The sequence below is a fragment of the Topomyia yanbarensis genome, chromosome 3 (genome assembly GCF_030247195.1).
Source record: "Topomyia yanbarensis strain Yona2022 chromosome 3, ASM3024719v1, whole genome shotgun sequence".
In the NCBI taxonomy this organism is placed as follows: Eukaryota; Metazoa; Arthropoda; class Insecta; order Diptera; family Culicidae; genus Topomyia; species Topomyia yanbarensis.
This window is the reverse complement of record NC_080672.1, coordinates 268,405,218-268,418,609: the sequence shown is the minus strand read 5'-3', so window position 1 is coordinate 268,418,609 and position 13,392 is coordinate 268,405,218. Positions and strand designations below refer to the sequence as shown.

Sequence of the window (13,392 nt, the reverse complement as noted above, 5' to 3'; positions counted from 1 at the left end):
AACACCATGATGAAAACTGTGCTCATTCGGTGTGAGCTGCGAAAGGGGAAAGATGTATGTACGCAGTAAAAACAATCGTCGGCAAGGTTTGAATTGTTTTAAAAGATTCCCGTCTTGTATCAACATAGACAAACCGTCCTTATCAGGACGAAGGCAAAATGGAAAAAGAATTTAATTAGAAAGTTTCTTTTATTAACTAGTATTAAGTTTGCGCTTGGTAATTCTGTACTTTTACCAGTGAATCATGAGAAAATGTTTTTCTAATCTACAAACTCGAAGGTTTTTGCAAATCCTTCCAAGAAAATCATAGAATGTGGCAACTCTACTACTAAGCGAAAGCTACACCAAAACGAATGATGAAAATATTTTCATTTATCGAACAAAAGGACGGCCTTCCATCTGCATTGTAAAGTCTATAAATAGGAACACCTTGATGCGAAGCGTACTCATTCGGAGTGAGCTGCGAAAGGGGAAAGATGTATGTACGCAGTAAAAACAATCGTCGGTAAGGTTTTAATTGTTTTAAAAGATTCCCGTCTTGTATCAACATAGCTATCTACAAACCGTCCTTATTAGGACGAATGTAAAATGGAAAAAGAATTTAATTAGAAAGTTTCTTTTATTAACTAGTATTAAGTTTGCGCTTGGTAATTCTGTACTTTTACCAGTGAATCATGAGAAAATGTTCTTCTAATCTACAAACTCGAAGGTTTTTGCAAATCCTTCCAAGAAAATCATAGAATGTGGCAACTCTACTACTAAGCGAAAGCTACACCAAAACGAATGATGAAAATATTTTCATTAATCGAACAAAAGGACGGCCTTCCATCTGCATTGTAAAGTCTATAAATAGGAACACCATGATGAAAACTGTGCTCATTCGGTGTGAGCTGCGAAAGGGGAAAGATGTATGTACGCAGTAAAAACAATCGTCGGCAAGGTTTGAATTGTTTTAAAAGATTCCCGTCTTGTATCAACATAGACAAACCGTCCTTATCAGGACGAAGGCAAAATGGAAAAAGAATTTAATTAGAAAGTTTCTTTTATTAACTAGTATTAAGTTTGCGCTTGGTAATTCTGTACTTTTACCAGTGAATCATGAGAAAATGTTTTTCTAATCTACAAACTCGAAGGTTTTTGCAAATCCTTCCAAGAAAATCATAGAATGTGGCAACTCTACTACTAAGCGAAAGCTACACCAAAACGAATGATGAAAATATTTTCATTTATCGAACAAAAGGACGGCCTTCCATCTGCATTGTAAAGTCTATAAATAGGAACACCTTGATGCGAAGCGTACTCATTCGGAGTGAGCTGCGAAAGGGGAAAGATGTATGTACGCAGTAAAAACAATCGTCGGTAAGGTTTTAATTGTTTTAAAAGATTCCCGTCTTGTATCAACATAGCTATCTACAAACCGTCCTTATTAGGACGAATGTAAAATGGAAAAAGAATTTAATTAGAAAGTTTCTTTTATTAACTAGTATTAAGTTTGCGCTTGGTAATTCTGTACTTTTACCAGTGAATCATGAGAAAATGTTTTTCTAATCTACAAACTCGAAGGTTTTTGCAAATCCTTCCAAGAAAATCAGTGAATGTCGCAACTCTGACACTAAGCGAAAGCTACACCAAAACGAATGATGAAAAGATGGGTTGGTGATGTATATGACATAACAGGGGTGTCGTGACCACACTTCGAAGTTATTTCAAATCTTGCAAAGCATAAATTGACATAATTTCAATGATTGTTCCTTTATGAATGAAATGACAAATTTTCAGGTCAACGCGGCAATAACTTTGCAATTTATAGAACAATTTTATATTTTTAGTTATCATATATTAACTGTCATCTCTTCCAAACAACTTAACCCTCTGCTGCCAACCCCGTGGTTTTGCAGGGTTAAGGAGAATCATTGTAAAATGTCCAATACATGATTTTATGTTGTTACCTCCACTAAAAACACTTCAGAACACTCCCACCTGTCATACATGCACATTGTCTGCTTGTTGAAATCATTATATGAAATTATTGACCTGTATTCAATGCGGAGAACTCGTTAATAAAATTGTTTTGCTGAATATACTAACGAACGGGATCCCCAGGAAAATTTCGCTGAGCCCGGTGAATCGAACTTAATGCGTAAAATTTAGCCATTTGAAAGAGATACAAGCAGAATTTTAAGAATATGATCATCGCGGTTATGTCCCGGACATTACCCGCTCCTAGGTTTTTGCTAAGTGTGTTCATTTTTGTACGAAAAAGATTCCGATGGTTGTTTCGAGAGATTTTAACATTGATATTTCAAAGGAAGAAAATTGTTCATTTCATGAATGAATGTCTCAACCAGCTTAGAATCCAGCGCATCCCCTATCAACGCAGACGCCAACAATAAAGGTTCTTTTCAAAACCACCATAATTATTATAAAGAATAACTTGAAACAATCCCACATATTTCATTGAGTATCATTCGATTTGAATTACAAGTCAAACGAGTAGTCACGACACTCCGGTTATGTCCTAGACATTACCCACCCATCTTTTTAGCTTTTGAAATTTCCAAAAATAGTTAAAATTTGTTTAATGAAGATTACCACTAAACACAAAATAGTGTTTTTTCACGTTTTCCTCGAATTTTCAACTTTGAGCTTCAATTGCCTTTAACAGAAAGCTACGAATATTCCAATAATGTGTGTGTACGAAAGGTGTGAGCGTTGTGAAGAAATGTTAGTGCGGATGACAACATACACAACATGTTTTAGTAGTTTATTTCGATTTTCATAGAGACCGCCTAGAGGCGGTGTTGGGAACTAGAGGGTTAACAGAAGAGAAAGTAAACAAACTATATCAGTTTTCTTGTTTGCATGTCAACTCAAACACAATCATGCCAAACCCATGACCAGCGATGACAAGGATCAAATTAGGATGTGCAGCTATAATCCAGAAACATTCATATTTCCTTCGGAACGTGCACCGAACCTTGGTCTTAACCCATAGCCAAATGCGTTTATCCTCACTGTTGAAATCGATAACTCCGCCCAGGAGTGCAATACCATCAGGGATAAACGGCTGCGTGTGTTTCACTAATAAGCTGACCAACTCTAACGAAAAAATCAGTCATGCGCGATTACCAATTGAATCGCTTTAGTAGGTTTTCCATAAATAATGCACCGTATCCAAGAAACTGGTAAAGATAGAAAACCGGTGTCTTCGGCAATGTTTCTAAGAAGAACATTCCCCAGCACTTTGCCGAAGGTACCACCACTTTATCTCAACAGCTTTACCGAATATGTTTCCTATAAATATTTTAGACTGCTAAATGATATTCTTTAAATCCTGCTACCAGAGCCATGGATACAAACGGATACAAGTGGTTCATACAGAACCTTGTAGCATCTTTTTTCTACTTTCTAATACATACTGAGTGGTCTGCCCGTTTTCGCCCGTTCATGAGTTATTGGAGTGCAAAGTAGGCCATTTTTCGAACAAAAATCGTAAATATTTCAAAGCTGCTCAACATATTAAGTTGCTTCCTTCAACGAAATTTTGTATTTCATTAATTGTGACAGTTTTATAGAACATTTTGAACTTCCAAAAAATCTTGACAAGAAGTTATAATGAAAAAATTGATTTTTCCGGTATTTTCTCTAATAATGCTCTATATCTCAAAGATTATTAAAGATAGACTATTACAATCTTCAGTAAGTTTCTTGTAGAAGAATTTACTACAACTTTGCAGAATACACCAACTCGCAATCTCTAATTATACGAGAAATAAATTTTGAATCTCACTTATAGGAGCATTAATCATCAAACTTTTTACTTAAAAAGATGGGGCGTCTCATTATCATCAATTCTTCCGAAGGTAGTATATCGCTATAACTAACCATTTCGAAGTTATTTAAAACGATCACGTTTTTCGCGTTTTAAACCACTGTGCACTGAAATCGGCTTGCGGAGCAACTGCGGCTATATTTGATGCGCCTTTCAGACGCCCGCAATGTGAGATTTTATTATAAGCGCGACAATACCTTTAGTAACAGTCAAGATTGCTACATCTTGGAGCTGTGTAACACTGATGTGTAAAATAGCGGAAAGCACTTCCTAAACCGTCCATAACAGCACCGCAGACGGCAGTAGACAAATTAAAAAAATGGATTTTGTAGTTTGTTTATGGTACTAATGTTTATAACTATAGCTGGTTGCCCGTTTTTAGCCGTTCGAAAGTTATTGCTATTGGAAATATTTTTTTCATAAATTGCTAAATAAATTCGAAAATAGAAGAGCTAGAACAAAACGTTCTTCTAAAAAATTGCGGGTGGCATTGACGCAAATAACATTGTAGAACATTTCAAATTCATAGCTGCACTTTCAAAAAAGTTATATTAAAAAAATGAATTTAAGGGGTCATCCACAAACAAGGTACTATAACATCACAAGTATTGAAGATACAGATTTGGATTCTTAAGCAAAGTTGTTCGCAAATGTAGCTCTACAACATTGCAGAACATATGATCTCATTATCTATACACTTTAACAAAATAAGAAAAATATCTCACTTTTAGGGAGCTTAATCACTGACTGTACTAAACCAGAGGAAAGGTCTTGAAATACTGATAATACCTTCAGAAGGCATTATTGATCTAAACTTAACCGTTTTTGTGTAAATAGTTAATCGCATGTCTCAGAAATAATTCGGTAAAACTTTTGTAAATTATAGCAACAGAAATAACAAGCCTTATGCTGAAAATATTTACAAGAGAGGAGCTTCTAGTACTATAATACATTTCAACAATGCTGCATTACGTCTATTTACAGGTTTGTTCAATAGCGAAACCATATCGGATATTGTTTGTTTAACATTCGATCCATTAACATGGCCATCAACATGTACTATATCACATTTAGTTACAGTACTGGATATTGTTTGACTATAGTTTAACCATTCAATTCGTCGTTACTATTGGGGATATTGTGGAACTATTGTTATACAATCAAATCTAAGTTAATATTGTAGGAACATTACAAAAGCAACACCTCCAATCCCTAGTAACAATTGTGGTTTTCTGATAGTTTTATAGCCGCTGATAAAACTTAGATCGCACTTGTAGCGTGCTATAAAACTTCAATTGTTACTTGAGATGGTTACTATATTCCATAGTACAGGTTTAGGTTATTGTGCGAGCGTTACAAATGTGGTATTACTATACGCAAAATATCAACATTGTAATGTGCTTTATGGGATTTTCGATTGATTGACACCGGTGTAGTGGATTGTACTGGTTTTGCACTTTCCAGCAGAAGTGTCAATGGAACATACCCAGTTTTCTGCACTTCTGCTAGAAAGTGCAAAAACGGTGCAGTTTCAGTGCACTCCACTACACCGGTGTCAATCAATCGAAAACCCCAAATGTTATTGCTGCATTATAGTAACCTATGATTACTGCATTATAGTAACCTATGGTCAGTATAATAATAAAAAATACTAGAACTATTTCCAATATCGTCAAAATCCTTGCATAGATTTGTACATTTTTATTTGTATAGTATTTCGCTAAAAACCTATATTTGAACTATACGAAAAATAGTAGGAACTCGAAACTAACCGACTATTTGTGGTAATGTACATGTAGGGGAGACTGAGGAGACTTGATCCCCGGGGAGACTTGATCCCATCATTGTAACTCAAAGGCGGATCAGAATACATTAATCGAATATACTATAAAGTTGCGTAGTTTTATCTAAACATAAATTTCATTAACACAGAAAAAAGAAATTGGACTTTTGTGTAACCGAATTTTTACCAATTTAAAAAAAAGTCTCAGAAGAACTGAAGAAGATTTATTTTTCAAATATTCAAACTTTTATAAAATTGATAAAATCACCCGCTACATACTCTACTTTTGCATACAGAATTACAGGAGAATGTCAATTATATGAATACGTTATGATTGAGCTGATTGTTTTGTTCAACTATATTTTTACTAAAGTTTGCTGAAATAGATGCTACGGGTTCACTTGATCCCTTCAAATTCGTGGAGATTTGATCCCCTTCGCCATACACACCGCTGAAAATAACAAAATTCACACCAGAACAATTGAAAGTCATTGTTGTCATAAAAAAATGTCAAAAATGAACGCTTCATCGTAAAGAAACATAACTGTAATTGTTTACTACAGTATACGTAGCAATCATTCATCCCACATTTGACGTTCCTCAACCATAATAAAGACAGCTTTCAAATAATTGCACGGAGATTTGGGGAATTCGTAAAAAAATCAGGTGAGAGATGCGTAATATGTAGTAACAAAAATAACAATATCTAATCATAATAATTTAATCAATACTACAATCCATTTATAAAATTGAATGGAGTAATGTACCCGTTTTTGCCCTATTAAGAAGGGTACCACATTATTACTACAATAATTTTATTATTTCATCTTCTTTGATTTGTTATTAAGGTCCATTTTTTTATTTCGATTATATAGGTTTTAACGTTAAGGTCATTCGCCTCTTATTAAGAGCCAATATAATAACAAAATTGTCTTGAGAATGGTGAAAATCTTCTGTTTGAGCGCAGCAAAATTTCTAATCGAGTACCCCCATTATCGCAATACCATTTGAGTCAATGCGTTGAGCAAAGATGGCAGACGCTGCTCTAACCAAAGGGTTCAGATGGGTAGGATGATAGTAGAAACAGGGCAAAAATAGGCTTATTAACCTACATGTTCTTTTAAACACGTTTTCATAAAGGAATCAAGTGTCCCCAAATTAGGGATCGAGTCTCCACTAATCTAAGAATTTTCCATTTTTTTTGTTGTTTTCCAGAAATGCTCATAGCTCATGTCCAGTATAATATTTCCATGTAATTTTTATATGATTATTAGTCATCCCTAGAAACAATATAAAACTACAAAAAATACATAGTTTTTTATCATTCCACGAAGTTGAACTGAAAAATAAAAAAGGGGATCAAGTCTCCTCAGTCTCCCCTATAATCCACGAAAAAATCGTCGTTTTCGTATTATAACAAAAACTAACGCCATATTCCCCAAAAGGTTATCCGTCTGAAAACAATACCCCAAATGACAGAAACAATTTACGGTATGGTGTGTTTATTGTCGAATCACAATATGACAAATTGTGAAAAAACAATTATAAAAATAATCCTAAATGTTTTCATTTTATACGGGGTGCTCGTTTTCAGTTCGAATGAAACTTGCTTTCAACCTCCGCGCATCTCTCTATATCCGCATCGTCTATGGTGGAAATGATTCCGAAGGGGCCAATTTTGACAGCAGTCAGCTGACTTTTCGAGCAGTTCGATTGTCTTTGTTTATGTTTATATTTATCAGCTTTGATAATTTCAAAGAAGATCTCGCTGTAATATTCTTTTGCTTTGTGTGAGATTAAAAGTGAAAATCTTCGATAAAAGTTAGCGAATCTAGGGTAAATTTTATCCAGAAAATATGGCGGATGAAAACGAAAATTCGTGTGATAAGTTCGACGATGTGAAACCCGACAAAATGTTCACATTAAAAAAGTGGAACGCAGTGGCTATGTGGAGCTGGGATGTCGAGTGTGATACCTGTGCCATTTGCCGGGTGCAAGTTATGGGTGAGTGTTGTGAATTGTTTATATTGTATAAAAATGGATGGCATAGCGGACGGCTTTTGGTAGGAAGCAACAATTCCCTTGGCCTGATTAACAATGTATACTAGCAGACTATTGTTTTCATATACGTTCCGTTGGTTTCCCAGGACATGTCCTGGTTTTTTATTGAATGTCCTGGAAAGTTGAGAAAAACGCTTGATTTTTCTCCTGTAAGCCTAAAATATTTATCAATATTGAGTCTACGCTGTATTCACTTCTGTCCAGCTCGCAGTTACGACCGACCAGAATACGACAAACAAAGCTTAATATACTCGAGTGTCCCAATTATAGTATTCGATGCTTTTTTAATCCTTCAAAAATGCCTCGTTATTTCTCTTTTCAACTTGCTTTTCGTACATAGAAAATGCAATGATATTTGACAACCTAATAAATCCAACCGATTCCGGTTGTGGACCAAACTCTGGCCGATATCAATGTCGATGAAACGAGCTTCTTCTCAGTTTAATTCGTCGTTCAATCTGGGACCTGAAGAATTTCCTTTGGTCTCTGAGAAGACACATCGATGTTTTGGTGACTCGTCTCTTGCTAGTTATCTGGCCAGCGGCATTTTTCGTTTTTGCTGGAAATCCGCGAACATGCTTCCAATCTTTAAAACGGGAAATGGCGAAACATCAATATTTAGCGTGTAATATCTTCATTGAGTGCTCACTCGAGCTGGTGATTATGGAACTACTTCATGATCAATGCAAGCAGTACCTAAATGTCACTCTCACACTGATTTGATTTACACCAACTTATCCCCTGTTTGATAACAATCGAAAAAAAATTAAATTTGGAATAAACGGTAGATTTGTAACTGTTTCGGTCCTAGCTCTCGAGAGATAGAGATTGCCACGTATTTAGTTTTACATCAGGAATAGGGGATGGAAGCTACTTGAGACCGTTGATGTTTCTGCTTTACTTCAATGACGTGTATTTAGTGCTGAAAACTCCTCGGGTTCAATACAGAAAAATATTTTGTATCATCCGCTCAATTCAGGATTGCCGATTTTTCCAAAAAATAGCATGAAACCATAGCTGAAGGTGGTGTAGCGAGAACTGGGTGTGTGTAAATCCGATTGATTGAATTCTAATGGACTTTTTTGGCCTACCGTATTTCAGAACTTTTAACTTCCGAAAACCTACGGAGAATGCACAGTTGATGGAGAGGTAACGGGGGAGGCAGTCCCCTTTCGACTGTCCTGGTTTTTTACTCGTCTGATATGGTCACCCTAGTTTACAATAAAAATACTACCAAAAAATATTTTGAACTGATGTCAAGTACTATTGACAGGCCAAAATATACTAAACCGAAATTACTATCAGTATTTCACTCTAATAAATATGTACGTATAGCACAAAATAAATGCGTTTATTTTAATATTTACGACTATCATAATAATGGTAGTACTTATTCATATAAGAATAATGTATACTGAAATGAAGCGTACCAACCTACAGGATTAAGAAAAAATGTACTGATTTTTGTTCGAAATTTCTTAATACGTTGGAAAGAAGTGTATCAAATATTGTTTTCCTTGTCCTGATTTACAGTGTAAACCAACAGATTTTCGTGCGCAATAAAATGAAAAATTGCAAAAATTATCCTCAAATGGCCCGCTACTGTTTATTTTATTCGTAAACGATTTATGTTCCGCTATACAGTCTCCTAAGTATATGTTTGCGTCGGCAGTCGATTGCTGTGCCATTCAAGCCGATATTGATGTGCTGCTAAATTGGTGTACTCATAACGGCATGGAAGTAAATGTGCAGAAGTGCAATGTGATATCGTTCTGTCGAAACAGGCACGTCATGACATTCGATTATAGAATGGCAGAAAGCAGTATCAACCGAGTTAATACGATAAAGGACCTAGGCATTCTCCTCGATAACAAACTAAATTTCGCGCAGCACATTGCAATGACTACAGCTAAGGCCTATGCCGTGCTGGGGTTCATTAAACGAAACACGCAGCAATTCAGCGATATTTATTGCCTAAAAACGCTCTTTTGTGCACTCGTGCGTAGCATCCTGGAGTACGGCGTGCTTGTGTGGGCGCCTTATCATGCTGTGCAAATCAATCGCGTCGAACGAATTCAGCGTCACTTTGTTCGATACGCTCTGCGACTACTGCCATGGAATGATCCTGTTCGACTACCGCCGTATGAACAACGATGCAACCTTCTACGTTTACCGACGCTTGCAAATCGGAGGATTATGCTGCAACGGCTCTTTGTGTTTGATCTTCTCGGAAACAATGTTGATAGCTTAGAGTTGCTGAGCCAGGTTCGCATCAACGTACCACCTAGACCTACCAGACGAACTGATTTCTTTCGGACTCCTATGTATCGTACACTTTTTGCTCAGAACAATCCGTTCAATGTGTGCTGTCGTAATTTTAATGATGTAGCTAACCTGTATGATTTTAACATAACCAAGACTACTTTTAAACTTAGAATTAGTAATAATTAAGGAACTGTCTGTACGAATACTTCGAAGACCAGTACTAATAAATAAATAAAAATGGAATGATTGGAAACTTTAATAGAAATTTTTCCAGAGGTTAAAATTGCAAAAAATAAGAAGTCACTGAAACTTTTTTTTTAAATTTTAATTATAGAGGTTTTAACTCTTTTCGGGTTACAGTAATCTCGTTTGGAAAAATCTCTAACGCTATGTGCGGGGTTGGGAATCGAACCTAGGTAAGCTGCGTACAAGGCAATTGATTTGCCGACTACGCTATGCCCGTCCCCTCACTGAAACTTGTGAAGTTCAGCGTAACTTGCTGTTTAATGCAAAATTGGGAAACGGCAAATTGTTACTTACGAGTTTCGCAATATGCCAAATTATGGCATTATCGTTTTGCACTGGACTAATAATACCAGTGTACCTAGTCGGTATTGCATATAATCTCACATTTGTTCCATTTCTATTGGGGTTTTCGATTGATTGACACCGGTGTAGTGGAGTGCACTGAAACTGCACCGTTTTGCACTTTCTAGCAGAAGTGCAGAAAACTGGGTATGTTCCATTGACACTTCTGCTAGAAAGTGCAAAACCAGTGCAATCCACTACACCGGTGTCAATCAATCGAAAATCCCATATGGAATTCCCTATCCACATGATGCTGACTTGCGTTTATGAGCTGTGTAGCACCGTATAAACGTACAGAACGCAAATAGTTAATGGTTTTTCTAGTGGGATTTTCGATTGATTGACACCGGTGTAGTGGATTGCACTGGTTTTGCACTTTCTAGCAGAAGTGTCAATGGAACATACCCAGTTTTCTGCACTTCTTCAAGAAAGTGCAAAAACGGTGCAGTTTCAGTGCACTCAACTACACCGGTGTCAATCAATCGAAAACCCCATAGGTAAATAATGGGCAAGCTAGTCTGGATTATACATTTCCTATGTTTTTGATATTTCTCATGAAAAAACATCATAAGTTTGAAACGCCAACTGCGCTTGTCGAAATATGGTAAAAATATCACCAGTGTACTGGTGAGCAAACTAATTTCCTGAAAGGTGACTCAACACCGAGCTTGTAATAATTCTCTAGATAATTCCAACGTTAAACTAGTTTTTAATGGTTGCTATATTGGTCATTAGGGATCATCCGTAAATGACGTAGCATTATATGGGGGAGGGGGGAGCTTTGTATTTTGTGATGATGTGTGACGACAGGGGGTAGGGGGTCATGTCACGCTACGTAGCTTTTTTAAGGGGGAATAGAACAGAATTTTTAAAAATTACGGGGACAAGGGGGGCAGAGTTACCGTCAAGCTACGTAATTACCAGGGGGTATTTAGAGGTTTGTGACGAAATGCTACGAGGGGGAAGGGGGGGTATTAAAAATCACTCAAAATGCTACGTCATTTATGGATCATCCCTTATATAGTTTTGTTTCCAAATGAAAATTGGAATTGGTCCTACGGATTCCTACGTGCAATTGGTCTTTAAGGAATGCATCAACAATATTGATAATAGGTATAGGTATAATAGGTCTTGACAAATCAAAGTCATATTAATAATAGCACACAAACACGCTCCATGACAAATGCCTACTATGTATAAATTTTGACGGCTTATCGGTTAAGCCATTTTGGAGTCCATAAATCATATACATACAAACATTGACTTTTATATAGATAGATAGATTTTAAGTCTATCACTTTCACGTTGCCACCCTTCTGTAAGCGACGCGCGGTCATGGGATATCTGCATGTATCTCGGGTTGGATAAACCCAATGCCTAACCACATTCTTTGCTCGTCACTGCGACAGGCTGAGATACGGAAGTCTTTGCAATTGTCCGCAGGGTGGCGTTCTATCACCTTTGTTATGGAACTTGGTTGCCGACGGCTTGCTGAAGAAACTCAATGAGCTTGAATTTCCAATCTACGGATTTGCTGACGATTACCAAATACTAATTACTGGACTTTGTCGAATAGTAGTGTCGACAAGTTAAATTATCAAGTAACCCAAGCAAAACTTCAATGGTTCTTTTCACGAAGAAGTGAATAACAACCGAGGTTTGTCTTTGATTCTGAGCTACTGTGTGCAGATCAAGTCAAATACGTTTGAGTTATATTGGATTCCAAACTGAATTGGTCTGCTCACATTGAGTTCAGAGTCAAGAAAGCGTGGATGGCCTTCGGGCAGTGCAGGCGAATTTTTGGAAAGGCCTTGGGTCTCAAACCTAAAAACATCTATTGGATTTACACAATTGTACGTCCAATACTATCATACGGATGCCTTGTGTGGTGGCAGAGGGGAGAGGTGATGACAGTCCAGTCAAAGCTAAACCAACTGCAAAGAATGGCGCTCATGGCGTTGACTGGTGCTTTCACCACAACTCCGACTGCTGCTTTTGAGACACTTCTAAATATTAAACTATTACACATGCACCTCAAACAAGAAGCACTATCATGTGCATACAGAATGCAGGTTACTGGGCTTTGGAACAGTAATAATGTTGATCTTGCTACCAGTCATACATGATTGTGGTCACAAATAGTTACATGGGGTGAAGACATTCTTCCTCCCAGCGATATTACACTCACATGTAGTTTTCCTTACAGGACATTCCATGTGAAGATTCCCACTCGAGAGGAGTGGTTGCCTGGCTATATGGAAAGACAACAACAAACGCAAGTAGTCTGTTATACTGACGATTCTTTGATGGAGGGACGTACTGGTGCTGGTGTCTACCGTCGTGAAATGAGATCTACAAACGTGTCGCCAAACAAAGGCGTTTCTAGAACAACCGTGCCCAGTGATTTCGAAAAACCTCCTACATTTTTCGAAGCTCCACTGCGGCATGCTGACCAGGGCTTTAACCGGCCACTGCAAGCTCAATCACATTTGGCATTTATTCAGCGCGCTGAGTCTTTTTCATGTGATCTTTGTAAATCAGACTACGGAACCTCATATCATCTGATATGCAACTGTGCAGCAGTAGCGCAATTGCGATTTCGAGTTTTCGGCCGTCTTTACATAGACGACACCATGTTTGGACGACTAAAACTCAGAGACATACTAAGGTTTCTTATCCAATGTGGTAAAGAGCTTTAGGCTTACTCGCAGGCGAGTTGAACTACTTGTGAGATTAACTTACCTGCTGTGTGTTTTTGTTTTGTGCCGTTATTTTACCCACCCTTCCAATACTACTTCCCCACACCTCCTTCTCCTTTCCTTCCGCTCAGGAAATGAAGAAAATACACGGCAAGGCTCAAATC

The 13,392-nt window shown here is 37.1% G+C and overlaps 1 protein-coding gene across 1 annotated transcript in view; it reads left to right on the top strand.

Annotated features, from left to right (window-relative positions):
• Positions 1-7,338: 7,338 nt before the first annotated feature.
• Positions 7,339-13,392, top strand: part of LOC131693174 (RING-box protein 2) — a 159,951-nt gene continuing 153,897 nt past the window's right edge. Inside the window, exon 1 of the mRNA XM_058980791.1 lies at positions 7,339-7,619. Coding sequence (XP_058836774.1) covers positions 7,472-7,619 — 148 coding nt within the window. The 5' untranslated portion in view covers positions 7,339-7,471. The remainder of the gene's footprint in view (positions 7,620-13,392) is intronic.